Source organism: Equus asinus, chromosome 2 (genome assembly GCF_041296235.1).
Source record: "Equus asinus isolate D_3611 breed Donkey chromosome 2, EquAss-T2T_v2, whole genome shotgun sequence".
Lineage (NCBI taxonomy): Eukaryota > Metazoa > Chordata > Mammalia > Perissodactyla > Equidae > Equus > Equus asinus.
Genome location: NC_091791.1, coordinates 26,736,179 through 26,759,117, shown reverse-complemented (window position 1 = coordinate 26,759,117; position 22,939 = coordinate 26,736,179). Strand labels below are relative to the sequence as shown.

General features: G+C 56.8%; 1 protein-coding gene across 4 annotated transcripts in view; it reads right to left on the bottom strand.

The window, feature by feature from the left end:
- Positions 1 to 22,939, bottom strand: part of SH3PXD2A (SH3 and PX domains 2A) — a 245,523-nt gene that overhangs the window by 95,956 nt on the left and 126,628 nt on the right. For all 4 annotated transcript variants that reach the window (XM_044751533.2, XM_044751534.2, XM_070483796.1 and 1 more), the window contains one exon: positions 20,763 to 20,854. In XM_044751533.2, coding sequence (XP_044607468.1) covers positions 20,763 to 20,854 — 92 coding nt within the window. The remainder of the gene's footprint in view (positions 1 to 20,762; positions 20,855 to 22,939) is intronic.

The window sequence follows — 22,939 nt, the reverse complement described above, 5'->3', positions numbered from 1 at the left end:
CCATCCCTAAAATGAGGTGACTCTGAGTGTCGTCACAGGCGGTTCACTCTCCGTGAAACCGATGCAGCGAGACAGAGCATGTTGGTCCAGGAGCCAAGCGAGGAGGGTCTCAGCTGAGGTCTGGGGAACGCTGGGGGATTTTTCCACCCCACTTGGCCCCTAGCTGGTTTTCTGTTCTGGCTTTTGAGAGCCTTTGCACGGAATGGTCTCGAGGGGCAGCGACCTCCAGGCAAGACAGACAGAGGGGGCATGAATGCTGTTCTGTGCCCCCATTTGCGCCCTGATCTAAATTGTGGCACTGAGGGCCCTTGTGTCCAACAAGAATCCGTCCTTTCTCCGCAGGGGCTGTGTTTTCCAGGGTTCTGAGAATGGGCCCCATTGTGACCATGTGGACAGTCGAGAGAGGCCGGAATTCCTGCCCTGGGGTGAAAATGCTGAATTCCTGGGGAGGGAAGGGGGCTTGGGCACCCCCAGCTGTGTTGCTGAGAGGCCGATGCTGTGGCTATCACAGACCCCAGAAACTGCCCAGGCATTGTGCTTGTCTCCTGGACATCCCAGAGGGTCTCTGCCGCTGCTCCATCCACAGCAAAGGACAAAGCACTGTCTGTCTGTCTGTCCGTCTGTCCCCTCTGACTGGACTCACCATTCTGGGCAAAGGCCTCGAGCATGTCTCCAGCACTGGGACGGGCTCCACCATGTCCAGGCCTCAGAGTAGAGGGTTGAAAGTGTGGGGAGTGTGGAAGCTGCATTCGGCCACTTACTAGTCTGTGACACAGGCAAGTTACTTAAGCTCTCTGTACCTGCAGTTGTCAAAGGGGATAAACACGGTTCTACCTTTGTTGTTGTTGGGAGGATCGCCTGGGATAATGTGCAAAGTTCTTAGAATGGCATCTGGCACTTGAACAGGACCCCTGGCCAACAGCCTGCTCCACGAAAGGGGCTGGGTTCAGCGTGTGGACAGCAGCCAGAATATAGGAAGTGCTGACCTACCCCCATCATGGGTATGGACTTTGCAAGGCCCTGGCTCTATCACCCAGGGTGCCAGCTCAGAACCATGAAGACAAACAGGCCTGGCCCCCACCTGTGTACACTCCAAGGAGTCCCACCCAGAGGGTGACTAACAAGCCGTCTCTGGAAGAGAGGAAGGACAGGGCGTGGGGACGCAAAGCTGGTTTTCTAGAGGGGAAATGAGGCCGTGCAGCCCCCTGGCCATGGAGTGCTGTGAGCTCAGAGGCCACCCAAACTCCTGCTCTCTACTCTGCCAGACTGGCCACAGGGGCTCTCTGGACTTCTGGGGACAGCATGTCAGACCTGTGGAATCATGGAAGGGACAGTAGCAAGATGCTGTGATGGGTTCAACTACAAAGTCCCTGGAGAGAAGGGAAAGGAGGGTCTTCTATGTTTGGAGGCCTTTCCTGTCTCTCTCCAAGTGCATTTGTCTGTCTGTCCATCTGTTCACCCCCCCACCCATTCATCCATCCACCCACCCATCCATCCATCCACCCACCCATCCATCCATCCATCCACCCACCCACCCACCCACCTATCCATCCATCCATCCAGCTGTCCATACATCCATCCACCTGTCCATCTATCCATCCATGTCTTAACTGGGGGGTTGCTGTATAACCCAGCCTTGTGTATGAGCAGAAGAGTGCTGGAAAACTCAGTTCTGCCCTCACAGAGCACACTGTCTAGCTGGAGAGATAAGACAACAGGAAAACAAAACACACAAGTTACTTTGTGATTAGGTGCCCCAGAGCCTGGCCAAAGGATATGTTGTATAGGAATCCTCAGGAAGGGGAGGTCAGAGTGGTCTGGTGTGGTTGCAGAGGGCTGCCTGGAAGAGGGGGCACAAGAGCTACCCCTAAAAGATGACTATTTAGGGCAGAGGCAGGAAGGAGATTTGGGGTGGAAGGGATGATGTGAGCAAAGGTGCAGGGGCAGGAACGGATGTGGGATCTTGTGCATGTGTGTGTGTGCACGTGCCCATGCACACACACTGGAGCTGAGGGCGAGGAGATCTCTGGGAGGCTGTAAGCCTGGGAGGCAGGACACGCAGCTGGAGTTGGACTGCAAGCGAGGAAAACGGCTCAGATTTGAGAAAGAACTTGTCAGTGGGGGAAACCGGGTGGTGATGTTTGTAACAGAAGATCTTCCCCTGGAAAGTGGCAGCACCAGCTCCGAGACTGAGAATCGGGTCCGGTCTGGGTCTGGTTTTCCCTGTTCAGGCTGTGGATGGGGACTTCTTTCAGGGGAGACAGAGGACTGCCTCACTCCCCCAGTTGCAGGGGCCCCATCTGTAGAGGTGTGCCTGATCTGTGTGTCTCGACAGACACCAGGGCCCCACTGCTGAGCAGACCTCTGGGCCGCTCCTTGGCCATGGGCCCCTCACTCCCCAGCCCTGGCCTAATTTTGAGCCGGGGCTGGGAAGCTGGTAGCTTAGGCCAAGTGCTCCCTACTGCCCACAGGCCCACGAGCCAGCCTAAGGCCTAGCTGGGTGCTTCTTCCTGCCTTGGCCTCCATGGGAAAGGGTGCTCGGAGCAGGGCCCCAGTATTCTCCTAGGCACCGAGCCACCTGCACTGGCTGGGAGGGCTGGGCTCTTGGAGCTCATGTGGTTGCCTCTTTCAGTGAGAACCCTGCATTGTCCAGACTCTCTGGAGCTCCACATCACAAACGCACGAGCACTGAGCACCCAGACGGGCCAGGCCCTGTGATGCCTGCTTTTCTCTGAGGCAAGTGCTTTAGGTCCTTTTTTTTTGGAGGAAGATTAGTCCTGAGCTAACATCTACTGCCAATCCTCCTCTTTTTGCTGAGGAAGATTGGCCCTGAGCTAACATCCATGCCCATCTTCCTCTACTTTATATGTGGGATGCCTCCCACAGCATGGCTTTTGCCAAGCGGTGCCATGTCCGCACCTGGGATCCGAACTGGTGAACCCCGGGCTGCCGAAGCAGAATGTGCGAACTTAACTGCTGCACCACCGGGCTGGCCCCTGTAGGTCCATTTTATAGATGAGGTTCAGACAGGTTAAGTAACTTGCCTGGTGCCACACAGCTAGCAATGAGGAATCAGGGTTGCCTGTGCTTATGGCCACTGCGTGCACCCTCCCATCCTCTAGAGTTTCATACCCTTCCAAGGCCCAGGGAGGGGCGTCTCCTCCAGAAAGCCCACTCACCCCCAAGGGCACTGAGTGTCCCAATTCTGCCCCCAACACCTAGCGGTGCCCTACGTGAAGCTGCCTAATAGAATTCTCTGTGCTCATCGATGGCAATGGCCTCTCTCTGCACGGTCAAGTCTGGTGGCCACCAGCCACTGTGGCTGTTGAGCATGTGAGATGTGCCAAGTGTGACCCAAGAACTGAATTTTTAGTCCTCTTTAATTTTAATTAAAATTTTAATTTAAATAGCCACAGTGTGTTGGCTAGCGCATTGGACAGTGTGGCTGGGACCAAGGGTCTGAATTTGGCACAGGCTGGAAGGTTTGTGTGGCTGACACAGAGGACGTGTGTGTGCAGCTGAGTTCAAATCCCAGCTCTGCCAGACAGATTATTTAGGGTCTCTCTGCCTTCATTTCCACTCTGTAAAGAGAAGAGACAGACAGGACCCACCTAATTGGATGGCTGGAGGATAAAACAGGTAGCACATATTAAGGGCCTGGTGCACGGTGAGTCTCAATGCAGGAGAGCAAAGGCTCCCAGCCTCCGGCCCACTCCCCCACGCCCCCCCCCCGCCACCCGGCACAGAGCTCTGCCCAAGGGCCAGTGATTAACCCTGGGGTGGGGGGCGGTGCTCTTGGGGGAAGCAAGGCTTGTAGGCGATATGAGACGACCACCCGGGACAGGCTGGGCAAGGCCTGGGGGGTCTTGGGAAGATGTGGGGAGACTGGCCGGGCTGGCCTCAGTGGGGTGGGCCAGGGCTTGGGGTGTCTGTTTAAAGATGAAGAAACCCAGGTGCAGGGGGGAAAGCCACTCCACCAAGACCACACAGCTGGGGGGTGGCAGAGCTGGCGCGTGGCAGGGCTGAGGGGTCCAACTACATCAGAATGACCGTTATTCCTTTCACATTCTGCAGGACTCCCTGCTGCGGCCAGGCTGCTGGGCCTCCCAAGGGCCTTGGCCTCACTGACCGGAGGTGGCTGTCACTCCAGCCAAGCCTGGATCCCCTTCACTGCTGGATCAAGTGGCCGACGTCATGAGGCTGCTCCACAGTGGGCAGGTGGCTGCCACACTCTGTGCAGCGGGCACTTGAAATGCAGGACAGAGGGGCTGTCTGCCCAGGGCAGTGTGCCAGGGAACTTGGGGTGCTCCTGTGCCAGCCTGGGCCCAGGGTGAGCTGGGGGCCTCCCATGGGTCTGCCAACTGCCGCCCTGAGCAAGCACATGAGAGGGAGGGTCTAATGAGGAGTCCCGAGAGACACCAAACAGGGGCCACCCAGCGTGGGCTCCACGAGCCCTGGGGGATGGCAGCCCTCTCTGTGCCTCAGTTTCCGCGACTTAAACAATCAGGGCATTGGACTGGGCCCCACCTGACTTCTGCGAAGAGGCCTCCAGCTCCAGGCCCCAGACAGGCCTGCGTCCTACTTGCCACAGGAGGGGCAATCTGGGACCCTGGGTAACAGCTTCCTGCCCCAGCCCTCCTCCAACCAGCCTTCCCGTCGGCACCGGACCTGCTCTCTTCCCTCTGGGTCAGCCCAGCTCCAGCTCCAGTGAAGTTCTGCTCCCCAGGATGCCCAATACAGATCCCAGTGGGCCAGCACTGGCCACCGCCTCCATCCTCACCCATGTAATGACATCTGAGCTTCTACTGCCCAGAGGTCCCCTGAGGCCCTGGAGCAGGCGTGAGCCCTTGGACCCCAGAGCATGGTGGGAAAGGGGGAGGGGGATGGAGAGAGTGGGTCAGGCCTTGGTGGGAGTCACCACCAAGCAGCCCCCCGACCCCGAGTGAGCCCTTCTTTCACAAATGGGGGAAGGCATACTGCCATTATTGCTGCTGCTGTTATTATTACTAATACTACAACTGACAAGAATGGTACATTTCTCAAGCATTTACATTATACCAGGTTCCAAACTAAGCTCTTGACTCCTATCAGCTCATTTCATCTTCACAGCACTCGTACGTGGTAAGTTCTCTTATTTCTCCCATTTTACAGAAGAGAAATGGAGGATCAGAGAGGGCATATAGCTTGCCCAAAGTAACACAGCTTGTGAGTGACAGGGACAAGATCTGAGTCCAAGCTGCCTTAGTCTAGTGTGTAAATCACTTACCACCTCAAGGCTGATAAGGACACCTGTAAAATCCAGACAGATAAGCCAAATTTGGAGTAGGTGGGGAAGAGAAAGGGAAAATGAATGCAGAGACTCAGGGCCAGGATATTAAGGTCTAGACATTTCCTTGGGGAGGTCACACCTGCAGCGCTGGTGTGAGGACAGCTGCGAGGAAGGGGAAACCCGGGTGGGACACGTGGCAGTGTCCAGGACCACGCGCTCAGGGAGGCCGGCGGTTTCTGATTCTCACGGCCCCATCAGAGCGCCGTGGCCGACAAGTCTCCTGTTCTGCTCGTGGGGGCTCTGCCCCGAAGTGCCCGTCAGCAGGCAAGCGGCCGGGCTGCAGCCCAGGGACCCCCAAAACCTGGCCTAGCGCAGCTCCCTCTTCCTTTCCTTAGTAGCCCGTACCACGACCAGTCAGTCTTTGCTGTTCCCTTGTTTTTGTCTATTTCCTCCCCTTGACTGTAGGCTCCATGAAGGCAGGAGCTGCGATGTCTCCCCAGGCCTCATACAGGGCTGGGCACAATCCACGTTTGCTGAATGAATGCAAGAGTGCCCTGAGCGCTGGCAACCAGGTTCAGGGCTGCCGGGCGGTTCCGAGGGGCTGGCCAGAGCTGAGCTCCAGGTAGACCCTGGGCTTCTGCCCTGCCCCGCCCAGTAAAGGCAGTGGAAGTGCACTGCCTCCAGGAGGTCTTCCCTGATAATTACGATGGGTCTGCAAGCGGGGATGTTACTTTGTGTAAAATACAAAAGGGCTGGAGCAGTGTTGATGAGCAGAGTCCACCCTGATTACTCGGTGCATTTCCTGTCCATTTAGGAGGACGGCCTTGGCCTCCTGTGCTCCCTACTCTGTCTGTGGCATCACCCAGGGTTGTCAAGGAAGCTACCATGGCATCACAGTGAGCCTGCATGCTCTTGCTGACATCCCGCATTATCGCTTCCACTGTGTCTCTCTCCTCCCCCGCTGGACCGCCATGCCTCCCTGCCTCCCTGGCAGGGCCCAAGTCTGAGAATAAGGGTATCTGGGCTCAGGAGGTGCTGACTGTGTACTGGGCATGACTATGCACTGTGACGTGCTTCATATACATTATTTCAATTCTCTTGACCACCCCAAGAAGGTACTATCCTTACCCCCATTTTCCAGATGGGGAGACTGAGGCATAAAGAGCTTAAGTCGCTAGCCCAGTGGCAGAGCTGAGATTTGAACCCAGTGCTGGCTGACTCCTAGGCCCATGCTTGGAACTATCATCATCGTTCCTGTCTCTCTTGGCCTTCCCCGCTTCCTGCCGTCCATGAACACCCCCTGCTGCTGCCTGCCCGCCCTGCTCAGAAGCCTCCAAGCCTCCACTGCAAGCCTTCCCTGGCCCAGGGTCTCCCCCTCCCCCTCTGTCTCTGAAGCCTCCCTCAGCATCCGAGTCCAGGGAGAGGTCTGGCTCCCCCACGCAGCCTTCCCTGCACACCTCGGCCCCCACGGGTCTCTCCCTCTCTAAAGTCCTCCTGCACTCCGGGTCTGAGCATCTCCATCAGGGCTGCTTGAGCACCTTGTGCTCAACAATGGTCCCTTGCACACTGGCCAGTCCTGCCCTCCCAGGAAGAGGACCACAGGGGACTGGCCCCTCTGTGCTGGTCTTCCTGAGAGCTTTAGCCAGCACCGACCTCAGGCCTTGAGCAGACTTGCAGTCACATCGTCTCCATACTGTTGTTACAGAAACTCCGTGCTTAGTGACGAGGGGCCTCAGCCCCGGAGCCCCCTGGCTGGGGTGGGTGTGGGGCTTGGGGTCCGGGTCGTGGGGTGGGTGCTTCCCTACTTTTCCTGCAGCTGCAATGCTCTTGCCTCTGATTCCTTGCACACCATCAGCTGCTCCTCTGTCAGTCAACAAGCATCTGCTGGCACCTCTTATGTGCCAGCCCTGGGGTCACAGCATTGCGTAAACAGACCCATCCCCTGCCCGGAGGAGGGCTAAACAACCAAATAAAGCAAATTGATAAACTGGGTTAAAGCTGAGAAGGAGAAAGAAAGGGAGGTCTCTCAGAGGAGGGGAGGACGAAAGGAGAGCTGGGGGGCAGCTGGAAGGGCTGGGGTGGGCGGGGCAGGGGCCTGGGGCAGGTGGCAGGAGGTGCTGGCCACGGGAAGCTCTTGGAAGTCATCCTAGGCACAGCGAATAAGCCATGGTGACACTAGCGCACACAGGCTTCCAGGAAAGCTCCCTCTGGCTGCAGTTTGGGGGTGGAATGGAGGAGGGTGCGGGGGAGCAGGAGGGCGGGAGGAAGAAGTGGCAGTGGTTGTGGGGACGCCCCAGCATCCCGGTCCTTGCGGGGACAGCCCTGCAGCCCAGAGGTCCTTGCTGGCTCCCCAACCCCCCTGGGGGATGAAGCCTCGATGCTGGCTGATAACACAGGACTTTGGCTGCTGTCCCCCTCTGCTTTATTTCACTCTCTCACTGGTGTCACCTTCCAAATAAACTGCCTGGGCTCAAATCCTCACCCCCAGATCTGCTTCTGGAGGATTCCAAACCGAGACACCTGCCCCTCCTTGAATTAGTTCCCTGACTCTGGCATGAAGTGTCCCCCCACCTGCCCACTAAGATCCTCGTAGCCCCCAGGACCGAGCACAGTGCCCAACACAGCCATGTCGGGTGTGGGCCAATGTGGGGATAACCCATGGCCTCTGACCTCTGGCTCTCGAGGCAGCTGCCTGCGGTGTTGCGGGTCCTCATGGGTCTGACCACATAAGACAGGCTCACAGGTACCCTCTCCTGCTTGGGGTAGAGGCCAGGGTGCTCCCAGCTGTTAGTCTTTAATTCTCCGGCTTGGCAGGTGCAGCCTTCTCTAATCAGGAGCCTGCCTCTGCCTAATTAGATCAGACCCAACCACAGCCCAGCTCCCCCTTCCCCAGCTATTCAGAAGGCCAGCCCCTCCTCCCTGTCTGTCAACCAGGCTCCTATTCAGTCTCCATAAAGGGCCCCAGGCGCCCTTCTATGCACCAGCCTTTGGGATGCTCCACACCTGAGGAATGCTTGGAAATCTGCTGGGAAAGTTTCCGAGAGCCAGAAAGCACTGGACTCTCAGTCAAAAAACCTGGTGCCAGTCTAGTTCTCTGGGTGACCTCAGGCAAATCATTTCCCGACTCTGGGCTGCAGAACCCATCAGTGCAACCCGAGGGCTGGGCTGGAGGATGTCGGGGAATGCTGGGCTCTGAAGGCTGGGACTGCGGGCACCCTTCCCCTCCTGCCTCTCAATGGGACATAGCCAGGATCAGAGAGGCTGCTTTGACGGCTCCAGAAACTGCAAACCCATGTAGCTGCAAGCTGAGCCCTGAGTGTTCTGTGGCTGTTGGTCAGCCAGGCCTCTGGCTTCTCCTCCAGCACATACTCAGCCCTCACTATAGCAACAGTAATAACAGCTCCCATTTATTATGAGCACGCACCATGCAGCACACTTGGCGAGCTTTATGAGGTGCAGGACAGGTAACAGCTAGGCTCTCACGCTGGAATCCTCAGGTTCTAGCCATCTCTGCCCCTTATTGGCTTTGCAAGTGACTTCTCTGTGCCTCAGTGGCTTTATTTGTAAATTGGGGAAAATAACTGTACCCCCCTCATGGATGGATGGATGTAAAGACTAAATGAGCTAAAATGTGTAAACTGCTTTCTGGGCTGCCTGGACCTTGCCCTGGTTGAAAGTTAGGTATCTTGTGGCTCGAGCCCTAGGTCTGTGGCCTGCACCCAGTGGCCTTTGACTGATAATATATATATATATATATATATATATATTTTTTTTTCCTTGAGGAAGATTGACCCTGAGCTAACATCCATGCCCATCTTCCTCTGTTTTATATGTGGGACGCGTGCCACAGCAGGGCTTGACAAGTGGTGTGTAGGTCCACACCTGGGATCTAAACCGGTGGGCTGTGGAAGCAGAGAGCGCAAACTTAACCACTACACCCCTGGACCAGCCCCCTCCCATCGGCCTTCAGAGATGCTCCGGGGAAAGTGAGCATCACGGCTGCAGGGTAGCCGACCTGCACAGCCAAACTGTGTGTGTAATTCCTGGGAGTGGGGATGAAGTTCAAGCTGGGCAGGCAGCTGGTCCCTTGGAATCAAAAGGCAAGGGAGATGCCCACTGAAATGGGTACCCTCGCCCCTTGGCCCTGGGCCCCCACTCAATGCCAGTCCACCTCAGAGCTGCACCAAGAGGCCAAGCAGGGCTACTGAGCAATTTGTGCAACGGCCAAAGCTGCCGGAGCTCCCAGAAGGTCTAGACATCAGAGCAGCGCACGGCAGGGAAAGACTCAGTCCCCGGAACATTCATCTCCTTTTCCCAGACAGGAGTGGAGATGGAGGTCAGCAGGGATCCTGAACCCCGGAGTTTGGGAAGAATGAAAAACTTCCCTCTGGGATCTTTTTAGGGTGATGAAAAGGTCCTCAAATTGGATTGTGGTGATGGTTGCACAACTCTAAACTTACTAATAATCATTGGACTAATTGTACACAAGTGAATTTTGTATTATGGAAATTAAACCTCAGTAAGGCTGTTTGAAAAACAAAATCTCCCTCTTGCCTTAAGCACGGCCTCGCACCAACAGCATCTGGTAGGAAGAGCCACAAATGGGCCACGTGTTAGAGACGGGGTGGGGGGCTTAAGGGCTTGGTCTGGGGCTGGGGTCATAGCTGGACCCAGGGCCAGAGTCAGGTCTCAGGCTGGTTGGAGGAAGGAAGACTGCTTTTTTTGAGTGCTTCTAGAACCAGCCCCACTGTGTCTGTGCTGTCAGGGGTGCTGGGCAGCACCCCACCTCCGAGTTTTGGCCCCAGAACAGAAGGCCCCCCAGGAGCTCTGAGGCTGGAGGCGGGGTCTCAGTGAGCACATCCTGGACTAGCCCTGGGGCTCCAGAGCCTAGCACCTTCTGAGGGATGTGGCCCAGCGAGAAGCCTGGAGCCCCCTTAAAGAGATCCCCAAATGTGGAAAGTACCCTAAACTGTAACTTTAGCCACCCCCCACCCCGTGACCACAGCAACCACAGGATCCTGATCCAGTTATTCTGCCCTTTGGTCAGATGAAAGGTCCCATCTTGCAGTTTGGAGCTAGTGGTCCTGGCCATGGCCCCCGTGCTTCTCTTCATCACACCCCCGTGTGCTCAGCTGGGGTGCAGACCTGGAGTTGGAGTTGGAAGGGTTTGAATCCAGCCTCTGACACTTAATAGCTGGGAGGTAACTCAAACAATCTTAAGTCCAAGGTTCCTCAGCTGCTAAAAGGAGGCATGAAGCTTACAGGATTGCACTGACGGCTAAACAAGATAGACATGCTCAAGGCTCCAGCACTGATCTGCAGGCGCCTGCCAGGATGCTGGCAGCTGTAATACCCAATGTGGCCACGAGGTGGAGCCAGATACACACAGATGCACACGATCAACTAAGGCCCTTGAAGTGACCCAGAGTTATAGCGGTGCCTATACTCCAACCAACCCTGAGACCCAACTTTCCAGGCCTGTGAAGGGGAAGGGCTCACATGGTCTCCAGAATGCCTGTCTCTTCCACATCTGACTGTTGCTATGAACATCTTCTGTTCCCACAGCCATCAGCCCCATCCCAGACCCTGGTTGTTACGTATTTGGACTATTGCAATAGTTAGCTGGTCCTGATAGGATTACAGAATGTCAGAGCCAGGAAGGACCCCAGAGACCCGCAAATTCTGCCCCCTCATCTGATGCTGAAGTGTACAAAGGGTTAACAACCGTCCCATGTCACTCGGCTGGACATCGGTTGCCCCAGGCCCACTCCTCTGGGCCCAGCCCAAGCCAACACTCTCATTCTCCAGGATGACAGAATTTCTTTCAGTTCCTTAAAACTGCCGCAGTCTCGGGGACTCTCTCTGGCCTGATTGCCATTCTCTCCCACTCCCCTTCAGTGGCTGGCTCCCTCCTCCCTCTCAGCTCCAATGCTCCCCCTTTAGGAAACCTCCCCGACCCGGTCCATTGCCAGGCTGGCCTGCTGCTGCAGACGGCCCAACACCTGTGCCATCACGTGCTTCCTTTCCGCCATCTCCCCCAGACTGGCAACTGTCATAAGTCCCATTTTACAGGTGAAGAAATGGAGTTTAAACACTTCCCAGGCCACACAGCAGGTGGAGGTGGAGGTGGAGCCGGGGGCTGGCCCGAGCCTGGGCCCCTTCCTCTGTGCTCTGCGGCCTCCCACAGCCGCGAGCCAGGCCCCGCTGGTGCCGCCTGTCTCCCCTGGCAGGCCATGAGCTCTCCCCGGACAGGGCTGAGCCGAGTCCACTTCCGTGGCCCAGGCCTCACACCGAGATGATCAAGAAACGCTTGAATGACCGATGCCTCCTACGTGGATGCCAACAGAGGAAGCCTGGTCTGGGAGGCCGAAGACCTGGGTTCAAGGTTTAGCTCTGCCCCAGACTCTGTGTAGAGGGGAAGCTAACCAGGGAACGGGTTACAACAGAGGTGTAGTAATGAAGACTCCACTCGAATATGACATAACAGCAAAGCAGGCCTCAGGGCTCTGCGGGAGGCTCCCCCTCAAGCTGGAGCATCCACAGGGCGTCACGGCCCTGGGAGCAAGGGAGTGGGCACGTGGGGGCCATGGGCACCTACACACCAGGACCATCCTCCCGGGGCTGAAGTTTCAGGGAACACAGAAAGCACAAGCCTGAGAAAATAACGGGAGGCCGGCCCGGTGGCGCAGCGGTTAAATGCGCACGTTCTGCTTCTCAGCGGCCTGGGGTTTGCTGGTTCGGATCCCGGGTGCGGACATGGCACTGCTTGGCAAGCCATGCTGTGGTCGGCGTCCCACATACAAAGTGGAGGAAGATGGGCACGGATGTTAGCTCAGGGCCAGTCTTCCTCTTCCTCAAAAAAAAAAAAGAAAGAAAATAACAGTGGACCCGGCCCTCCCCACCCCTGTACCAGGATACCCCTCCTGCCCCAACACCTCTTCCAGCCCTGCTTGGGAGAGCCGAAGGTCCTCCACCAGACCTGAAAACGGAGCCACCCTCTCCTCCGCGCGGCCCTCACAGGCCTTTGCTCTATGAGCTGGGACCAGACGGGCGGCCCGGACTCAGCCTCCCTCCAGCCTGCCCACCCAGCACCACAGTCAGACCCTCAGAAGTCCTTGTTCCCTGAGCCGATGCCCCTTTCAAGGGGGTTGGACGCAGCTTCCTGTGGGCATCGTCCTCCCCACTGCCCACCCAGGTTAAAGGGGGTCATGACAGGGCCTGGGCAGGGGTTATTTACATAAAGTTTTGTGCCGTTCAGCCCCCCAGCCCCCTGTGCACCCATAGTCTCCAGGTCCAGCTGGCTGTCTCACCTGTCAGCATAAGGAGGCTATCTGTGCAGCTGCCAGTGGCAGAGGGGCTGGAAGGACATTGTGGGCCACATCCCTAGCCAGATGGGTGGTGGCAGGGCCTGCTGGGTGTGGAGAGCTGCTCCGCTGACAAGGGTCTGACCGGGACTCGGCAAAGCTCGGGGCGGCTGGGCAGGCTCTCCAGTCCACTTCCCAAGCCACCAGTCCCTTGGGGGAGGGTCGGTGGTGGGGGAGGAACATCGCCAGAGTTCCTGATAGCCGGAGGGGTACCTCGTGGGGGAGGGGGGAGGGGGCTTCACCCCAGAGTCAGCCCCAACCCAGGCGAGAACTCAAGCTGATAGGGGCTCAGGGGCTCAGGGAGACTCGGCCAGCTCCCGTCTCCAGCTCGACCCAATTCCACTCACCCAGTCGTTTCTGAGTGGCCACTCTGCACCCAGGCCTGGGCTGATGGAGGACCGGGAAAGAAGAGTGAAAGTTCCCGTTTATGGAGCATCTGCGATGGGCCAGGCACTCTCGAGGCATTTAAGCGCAGTATTGAACCTCACCACTATCCTGCACGTGAGTACTGTTGGCCCCTGTTACAGATGGGAAACTGAGATTTGAAGAGCTGAAGTGATTCGTTCAAGGCCACCAGCAGAGCCGGGGGTTCTGATTGTTGTCTCTGGAGTTGTCTCTGCAGTTCTAAATTTCAACCCAGCAGTAGCCTTGAGTTCATCAGCCCCTGGCACATAGTAAGTGTGCAGTGAAAACCTGCTGAGTGAAAGAAGGCCATGCAGAGACTCTCTCTCTCTTTCTTGTGCTCTTTCCAGAACCTTCCATTTGCCTCCCAGGGAAGAGAAGGAAGAAAAGAGGGTAACCTGATTCTGTACCTACTACGTGCTCCACTCACATTTCATTTCATTCTCCTCAGCGTCCAGGCAGGTAGGTGTGACTTACAGAGAAGGGAGGGCTCCGTCACCAACCCGAGGTCACACTGCTGTCAGCAGGGGAGCCTAGATTCTGACATCAGGAGTCAGACTCCTGAGCAGGCCTGACCTGGAATTTGACTGGGATTGAGGATGTGGGGGCTCCTGGAGGAGCATCCCCAATCTCAGGGCCATCCTGGCAGGACGGCCACACCCCCTCTGTCTTCCTGCTTGGCTGGCAATGCCCCCTCTGTCCTCCTGGACTCTGCTTTCCCCAGGGGAGAGCAGCCACAGCCTCGACCTCTTCTGAAATACAAACGGCATGGAGGGCGGTGAGACCCTGCAGAGAAGTGCCTTTTCTTGGGTCTGACCTCATGCCCAGCCCAGCCTCAGAGTAGCTGCCTGCCCTGCCCTGGTCCTCCAGCCCTGGGAACCTCGCTCAGTGCCCTCCAAGTCAGACCCTGGGCCACTTTAACAAGTCCCTGGCCTAAACTCAAACCCGGGTCCACTTGGGTCAGGTAGGACAGCCTCCCTTTCTCTCTGGCCTGCCCAGATGTCCCCCAGATGTGGCAGGTGGCAGGGCTGTTGGGGGTGGACCCCTAGGCCAGATGCAAGAGGGCCCTCTGGGCAGGCTTGGGCAAGGAGGGCTCTGGTCTGGCTGTGGGCCCATCCGCCTCTCACCCCAGGTCCCTGCGAACATTGGACCATTGTTCTAGGCCACAACAGAGAGTGGCTCTGTGGCCCTGGGGCCGAAGAACAAAAACCCGTTTAGCCAGGCTCTGCTCCTCCTATGCAATTTCAGGAATTTAACCAGGATGCTGGCTGGCTTCAGTGGGAAGAAATGTGCTGAGGGGACAGGCCCAGGCCTAGAGCCGAGAGGGGGCGGCAGGGAGCAAGAGACCCTCAGCACGCTACTGGGCCCACTGTGTGCCCCTGGTGCTGTTGTCTAAGAGGTGGGCCCTGCTGGCCCAGAGCCCCAGGCCAGTGGGCAGGCTGACAGGCAGGCCCCTAAGTGTGTGATGAGAGGGAGGAACACAAGCCCAGCCCCGGCCTCCGTTTTCCCCTCTGTGACATGGGGACCAAATGCCTGTGTGTCCCCCTGCCCACAGGCTCAGGCTGAGAGCAGAGGGCTAACAGCAGTCAGGCAGCAAAAGGAGACTGCAGCCCCACCCTGTGGCTTTGGGGGGCAGACCTGAGGTCGGGGTGATGCGGAGCCTCGCACTGCTGCACCTACCCCCCGGGGCTGCTGCGACGATGACGGCTACACTGGCCGTGGGGAGGGCTGACTGCACACAGGTCTGTGTGCGCTAAAGCATCCTCCTCACAACAGCCCTTGGGGGCAGGTGCTATTGTCATTCCCACTCTACAGAGAAGGAAACTGAGGCACAGAGAGGCAAGGGGCAGAGCTGGCCTGGGAACCCAGATCGCCTAACTCCAGAGCGGTCCAGAGTGCTCTTCACACTGCTCCCTTGACAGTGGGCAGTTCGATTTTTAATCTTGTTACACGGCTGTGACTTTGGTTCAGTCAACATTTACCAGGTGCCAGGCCCTGGGGGGGCAGAAATGTGGGCCGCCGTGGTAGGGAGAGACCCATGAGCAGACCAATGTGGTATGGCCAGTGCCACTCCCAGCAGCCAGGCTGTGCACGTCGGCGAGGGCTTCCTGGGAGAGTGTGAGGGCTGAGCACGACTCTGTCCCAGGGCGCACAGGGAGAGGGGTTGGGGAGCGCTGCAGGGAGGGAACAGCAGGGCATGGGCTGCAGGCTGGGGACAGCTGGCTGCTCTCCTGTGACGGGCACCTAAGAATAAGGGGGTGGCTGGCGGGCCAGGAGGCTGGAGAGACGGAAAGCTGGGTCACAAGCCCCCAGGGGCCGCACGGGGCTGCACCTCCCCCTGCCCTTCTCCAAGAGGAATGCACATCACTCCGGGGCCCCAGGACTCGGCTCCCAGGGGTCCCTTTCAGAACCTTTAGGTTCATTGTTTCAATTGGATACAAATTTAAACTTGAATAAAAAGAGGCGTTTGCTGGGTCATGTGGTCGACTAGGATGTGAGTCCTGCACGCCAGCCTGGGACTGCCTTGGCTCCCGTCTGCCATCACTGATACCACTTGAGAATCAGAGCAGAGGGGCCTGCTGTCTGGGGGGCTACTGTGTCTGTGGGAGCCCAGCAGCCCCCAGGGCATTCAGCAAAGCCAGGCAGAGCGTGTGGCCCCAGGACACCCAGGACACCGCGCTGGGCGGGCCATGTGCACAGCTAGGGGTCACCTTGGGGTGCTGTAGGGGTGCCAGTGTGTGGCTTCCACAAGGCCAGGCTCATCTGGTTGTCAGAGTTACCGCTCAGGATGGCCCAGGGTCCAACCCTTGAGCTCCAGGGGTGGGTCTTTATCGCCTCCCTTCAGGATTTGGTGACCAGGGCCCTCCCAACCCCATACCAGCCACACGGCTGCCCCAGCGTCCACACAGGAGAGGCTGAGAAGCAGCCTCACCAGCTTCTCTTGCCGCCAGCCTGCCCAAGTCTGGATCCTGGCCCTGCCACCTGACAGCTGGGTGACCTCAGGTGGGCAACCCCCGCTCTCTGAGCCTTGATCTCTGTAAAATCACATCAGTCTCCCCATCCTGAAAGACTACAGCGACACCTGAGGGACCTCTGTCATTCATTTGGCAGATGTCTCCCGAGGCTCCTCTGGGCTCTGGGGACACTGTGTGAACGGAACAGGGACAGGCTCCTGCTCTCCTGGAGCCACGTTCTGGTGGGAGGACTGACAACAACCAGTTACATGTGAAGAAGTGATAAGTTCCGCGAAGACAGAAGCCGGGAAAGGGAGAGCGAGCACTGGGCGATTTCACACAGGGAGCCAGGGACGGCCTCACTGAGCAGCTCCTGCGTCAAGACTGGAAGGAGGTGTGGGAACAGGCCAAGGAGCAGAGGCAGGAGCCAGTGCAAAGGCCCCAAGGCAGGAACATGGCTGGGAGGTTGGAGAAGCAGCAGGCAGGCCGTGTGGCTGGAGCAGAGCAGGCGGAGAGCAGCAGGAGGGGCCATGGCAGGGGGAGGTGGGGGGAGGCCAAGTGGGCCTAGACTCTGAGTGATGTGGGGGGCATGGAGGATTTTGAGCAGAGGAGTGACATGACCTGACATATACTTTAAATGACCATGCCTTCTGCTGTGTTGAAAATGGACCCTAGAGAGCAAGGGCCGACGCAAGCAGACCAGCCAGGAGGCCAGCATCCAGGTGAGACGTGACAGTGGCTTGGTCCGGGGGAGCAGCAGGGGAAGTGGGGAGATGTGGTCAGAGCCTGGATGTATTCTGAAGGTAGTGCCCACAGGATGTGCTGATGAATTGGACGGAAGGGTGTGAAGGAAAGAAGTGAATCCAGAACAACGCCAGGGTCTGGGACCTGAGCCAGGGACCCTGGAGGAGCTCAGCACTGCTCACACACGGCAGCAACACGCGGTGGCCAGTGTGAGCAGAGGAGCAAGGACGGGGCACGTGAGCAACCTTCCTGGGACAGCCACATGGGGAGGCGCTCTGTGCCCGGTGCCCAAGGTATCTGTAAGGAACACCCTTTCTGTTTGGGGCCAGGGACCCAAAGCAACTGCCAGCAGTCCAAAGGGGGGCCCCGCTCTCCACCCGTGGGGTCCAGGGAGTGCCTGGGATCAAAGCCGAGGGGCTCAGGCCTGCTGTCCACCTCCCCCACCAAAGTGGGGCAGCTGCAGGCCTCGTCTTCCCTGCAAGATGTAAAGAGGCACGGTGACCGCCCCCCCCCCCCCCGCCCCGGTCCCTACGGAGGCTCGAAGGCCCCTGCAGCAGCACACTTGAAAGAGGCCGGGGGTTATCTGCAAAATTCCAATTAAATCCACAGGCTTTGATAATTTGATAAGCCACTCCACCGTCGCCCCGGAGTCAAAATACGCGGTTACTCGGCTACTCGATCCCATGTTTATGTTTCAAGAGGGAGGGGGAGGCGTATTGCAGCCTGCGAGAAGGTGCGGCGGGTGCCAGCCCTGGGCAGACAGATGGTCAGCCTGTCAGCCCAGGGTCACCTCCAGGTCTGGGCTCATTCGTGGCGAGCATAGTCTGCAGGGGAACACAGGGCTCTCTTGGCGGGTCCTGGGGGCCAAGTGGGGCCAGCGCCTGGACCAGGGAGGACAAGCCCTCATGACTGTCTGGCTGCAGCTGACCCCACTTCCTGAGCCTCAGGCCTGTCTCATGCCGGAGAGATTCCTGTTCTCAGGCCGTCTTCTGCCAGACCAGCTGTGAACCTGCCCAGGTGACCTGCACCACCTCAAGAAAAAGGCAGATGACCCTGGTTGACCAGGAGACTTGGAGGCCCTCCCTGCAAAAGGCAGGCTGTGGTCTGCAGGGTGGAGCGTGCACTGAGCCACATTCCACTCCACTCCACAACCTTCCAGGAACAAAACCGTTGAGCACTTCCTCTGTGCCCACAGCACCTGGTGGGGTTATCTCAGTACACACATAACCTCCGTGAGCCCTCGGGACCACTCTATGAGCTCCACGTTATCGCGTTTGGGGGATGGGAAAGCAGAAAGGCAGAGAGCTCCAGCAATGGTCAGAGATCACAGAGTCTTGAGTGGCAGGCCCTGACCCCAGAGCCTGGCCCCGCAAAGCCATGCCCGCTGCCTCACCAACGCACAACTCTGAGCTGGTTTCCACCATTCCTCGAGGGTCTTCTGGAGACGAGCAAAAGGCTAACCTATTGCCATTAGTGTGCAGGAGGACACGTGAGGTAGGCCTCATTTATTTAGCTGACTAGCAGAATGGGGTTTAGAGGCATGACTCCAAGGTGGGGTCAGTTGATTTTGTGGTGCCACATCTCCTCCTTCATCTACCAGCCAGGGACCCCTCTCCCCTCCTGTGGGCACATGATCACGTGTGACCCCAATGACAACCCGCCTGGGGAGGGGCATCTCTCTCCCTATAGACAGAAGGAGAACAGAAGGCTCCGAGAGGCCATCAGAGCCGGGGAGGGGCAGGGCCAGGTGTGGCCCTGGGGAGGCTCAGGAGCCATCCCCTGCCCCGGCAGAGTGAGGGTGGGAGCACTGAGATGGGACGACAGAGAGGACACACTGAGAGGTGTCAGGACCACAGTCCTGGTCCCCTGCTTCTCCTTGAACCAGGGAGGCAGGCGGGAGGAGTGGAAAGGGGATGGGTCTCTGTTTGAAATCAGGAAATTCTGGGTTCAAGTGCCAGCTCTGGCTGTGAGCCTGTTTCTTTCTGGGATGTGGGGATAAGAACACAAAACTCCTGGTACAAACCTCTCTCACGAGCCCGCCACACACGCAGTAGGTACGTGAGAGCCCTGCCCCTCCTCTGCTGAGAACACACCCCTGCATCTCATTTTGTCATCTGCAGAGCTCTTGCCCAGCCCTCATGTCATCTGAGTCTCACAGACGATCCTTGGACGGAGCAAGAGCAGGGATTAATCACTATGCCCTTGTTACAGATGGGAAAAGAGAGGCCTGGAGAAGCTCCTCGAGTGACCTGCCTTGGAGCTGTGTGGCTAGTAAGCAGAATTGGGGTGTGGACTCAAGACCAGGCATCCCATCCCCTGTGGTTTCCAACTGCTCCCCCTGTGAACCGTGTCATCAACGAGTTTCTGATGGTTGGGGGTATTTGCTTGTTTTTAAGCCTGTGGCAGTCTGCAAGGGAGATGGCCTTTGTTAGGCCACGTGAGCCTCTGAGCTGGATAATGCTTTTTCCTCCCTCAAAGAGCCCAGGACATTTTAGGCTCTTAGACTTACAGCACGGATGAAAAGAAAAGGGCCCCTTTAGGCATAAGTGCCATGTATGGGTGTGCAGGCTGTGCACTTGACAACCTCTGTGGGTACCGTTCACAGAAACTGCAGTGTGAATGAGGCCCCCGGAGCTGTGCAACGCATACCCTTGTATTCAGGCTTTCTCCTCCTCATCACCAGATGGTCCCCTGCCTCTCGCTATGTGTCCCAGACAATTCCTCTGTACTGTTCCTTCTTTCCCTCTGTAGTAATCCCATCTGCCTCTCTCTCTCCCATCCTGGGACTTTAATATTTCAGGGGAACAGAGATATGGAGGGAGGTGATCAACTAGCATCCTCTTCAAGTCCTCTCCTGTACCCAACCCTCTTCCCCTGGCTGTATTCTTCTGCTCCTCAGCTCCTGGGTAGACACTGGATTTTTCTCTTCGTTGAGAACCTACTTGGAGGTGTATAGGTGAGGGAAGTGTTCTGAGCAAGAGAGGGCGGCCAGAGGAGGGAAGCCCACAGGACTGGGTGGGTCATCTTGACCACCGGGCCCAGAGCATCCTGCTTCCAGAGAGAAAAAAAGACCTACTTGGTTCCCCATTTCTCTCCAACCATGGAAACATCAGCCGGTCTGGGCCACTAGTAATCAGAGATTTGGGTTCAAGTCTCACGCCTTTGTCACAGACCCAACGAGCTGTATGACTTGAAAAAAAATCACCTAACCTTACTGGGCCTCAGTTTCCTCCTCTGTAAACAGGGATCCTAATGTCTATCATAAAATGCTATAGGTGGAAGCCATGTGGTAAACTCTCCAGGTACAGTCATTGTTATTTTTGATGATGATCATAGAATCTGCTATAGCCTCCGAGGACTGCTGAGTCAATCAGTGGGTGAGTTTTCAGCCTGGGCAGCACCTGCCCCCCTAACCCTGCATTTCAGTTGGGAGCCTGGTACCATCAACAGTCAAGAGCAAGGACTGGTAACCCCGAAAATCTGAATTGCATGACCATTACATTTTCTGTTATCTTGTCTGCTCCTTAAAATAACCTGGTAGTGGGGCTGGCCCCGTGGCCAAGTGGTTAGGTTCGCGCGCTCTGCTTCAGTGGCCCAGGGTTTCACCAGTTCAAATCCTGGGTGCAGACATGGCACTGCTCATCAGGCCATGCTGAGGCGGCGTCCCACATGCCACAACTAGAAGGACCCACAACTAAAAATACACAACTGTGTACCGGGGGGCTTTGAGGAGAAAAAAAGGAAAAATAAAACCTTTAAAAAAAAAATAACCTGGGAGCTAGAAAGAGTTTATGTGGAAACCTGCTCCCCAAATGCAGAGACACCCTCACTTGCCAGCCCCAGGGTAAAGGAAATGAGGAGCAAGTTTTGGCAATAAGAGTCTGGGGAATAATGGTCCTGGTTTCTTTGGCCCATCTTTCCTTACCAGCTCTCCCCCTACACATGTCCCCACATCCTGGCCTCTCCATGATGGCCTCAGGTTAGCCCACACCTCCCAAGCATATGGGAGAGGCCTGAGCTACCACTCACTCTTTCGGAGGGTTGACATCCTCTGGTCTGGCCTCAAAGAACCGGAAGACTTCATCACACTGGGAAATGTGGGGAGGCAGCCGGACGAGTGCCTGAGGAGAGACAGGAAGAAAAGGCATTAGGCCTGATGAAACTGGGAACAGAAAAACCAAAAGCAGAGTCAACTTGGGCCAACAGTGATGGGCAGGCTCAAGCACTGTTCCGTGGAAGACACAGTCAACCAGCCACCCACCCATCCAACCAGACAACTGATCAATGAAATCACTACTCAGCTAACTAATGAAACAACTCTCCATCCATCCATCCATCCCATCAACTAACCAACCAGCCAAGTAATCAACTAACCAACTAGTCAACTAATAATAACTAACTAATCAGTCAACCAAGCAACCTATCTACCATCCAGCCAATAATTCATCCAACCAACCAGCCAACAATTCATCCAACCAACCAGCCAACAATTCATCCAACCAACCAGCCAACTAGCCAGTAAAACAACTAAACAATCTGCCAGTCAAACAAAAAACAGTGACCACTGAACCCTAGGTCTCAGGGCCCTCAGGACCTAGCAATTCTGCATGAATCCTGGAAGAATCCCCTCCTGCCCACAGAACGGGTCCAAGATCCTTGGCCTGACAATCTGAGGTCTTATCCTACCAGTCTGGTCTCCCAGTAGCCACACTCCAGCTGCGGCAGATATTCACAGTCCCTAAATACTGACAGCACAATTACTCATTTAACAACAAACTAAATGCTTCTACCGAGAACAGCATGGTGCTATAATGGAGTTGGATACAACCTAGGAAGATTGGGGCGGGGTGAGAGGGTGGTTAGGAAAGACTCTTTGAAGCTGAGCTCTGAAGGATGGGTAAGAATTAATCGGTCAAGGTAGGTGGAGAGATCAAGCATGGTGGTTCCAGAAGCTGACTGAGGTCGGTGTGGCCCGAGTGCCTGAGTGAGGGAGGGGGGGCCTGGGCCTGCTTTCACAGGGCCTTACGTAGGCTAAGCGAAGACGCCTGGAAGAGCAGTAGAAGTAAAGGGCACAGAAAGACTTCTTAGAAGAGTTGGCATGAGCTAGGCTAGAGGGGTTCACAGGATCGGATGGGCGGAGAGGACAGGGATGGGGATCCTATGGGGGACAACTGTCCAGGCAGGGCTGTGGGCCAGCTGTGCGCCTGTCACCCAGGGAGGGCTGAGAGTCTGCTGCCGGAAAGTGAGGGATTAGGGTCAGACGATGGTCAGAGTTCCTGCTGCACACCGACACGTACCCACACCTTGCAGCCTGGGGCACATGGGACCCTGGACCTGGCCCAGTCTAACATGGAGGAGCGGGTGTGTGGCTGAGGCCAGGAGAAGGGAGCTCTCAAAGGGAACTCTGTGAACCCTGCTCTCTAGTATGGAGAGAAAACACTGGAATGATCCTTTGGTCCAAACAGACAGGAGAGGCCACTGCTAAAGCAGGGCTGAGGAACAGGGCCAAGAGAACTCTGGGCTGCAGCCAGAAGGAAGAGGAAACCCTGGGACTGTGGGGATGTGAGGAGCCACCGATAAGGAGGCTCCAGGTCAGTGGTCAGCTGGACAGGAGGCTGTCACATGCCCGTGCCTCCCCAGGCCCCTTCACCGGGGGCTGCTTCAGGCACCATGACCCGGTCCGGTGGCTCCAATGTGCCAGGTGTGCTGGGGCCTCCGTGGGTGCAGTCCCTGGGAACCTCATGACCAGATCACGTTACAGATGAAGACCCTGCTAGATGGTAAGCTCCACATGGGCAGGGACTTTCATCTGTCAACTCCTGTGTCCCCAGATCCTAGAAGGGTCCCTGGCACAGAGCAGACACTCAATGAGCATTTGTTCACGTGAACAAATAAATGCATGAATAAGGGTTTGGCTGTGCAAAGCCCAATATCCAACAGTAGTGGGACAGGATAATGGGGCAAAAACAGCACACGTGGTCTTAGGTTGTACTGACAAAGTACAGTGTTGAGGAAGAGGGAAGTGACAGTTTACTTCTTCTCTGAGCTGGTCAGGTAGCAATTCAAGTATGGCATCGAGCACTAGGCAACGTACCCTGATGGCCTTCTTGATGCCAAACCCACACCTGGGCAAGACGAGACAAGCCCCGACCAGCACAGGAAAGACAACACTGCACTCCCAGCTGTTCCTCCCAGAGCTGGGCTTT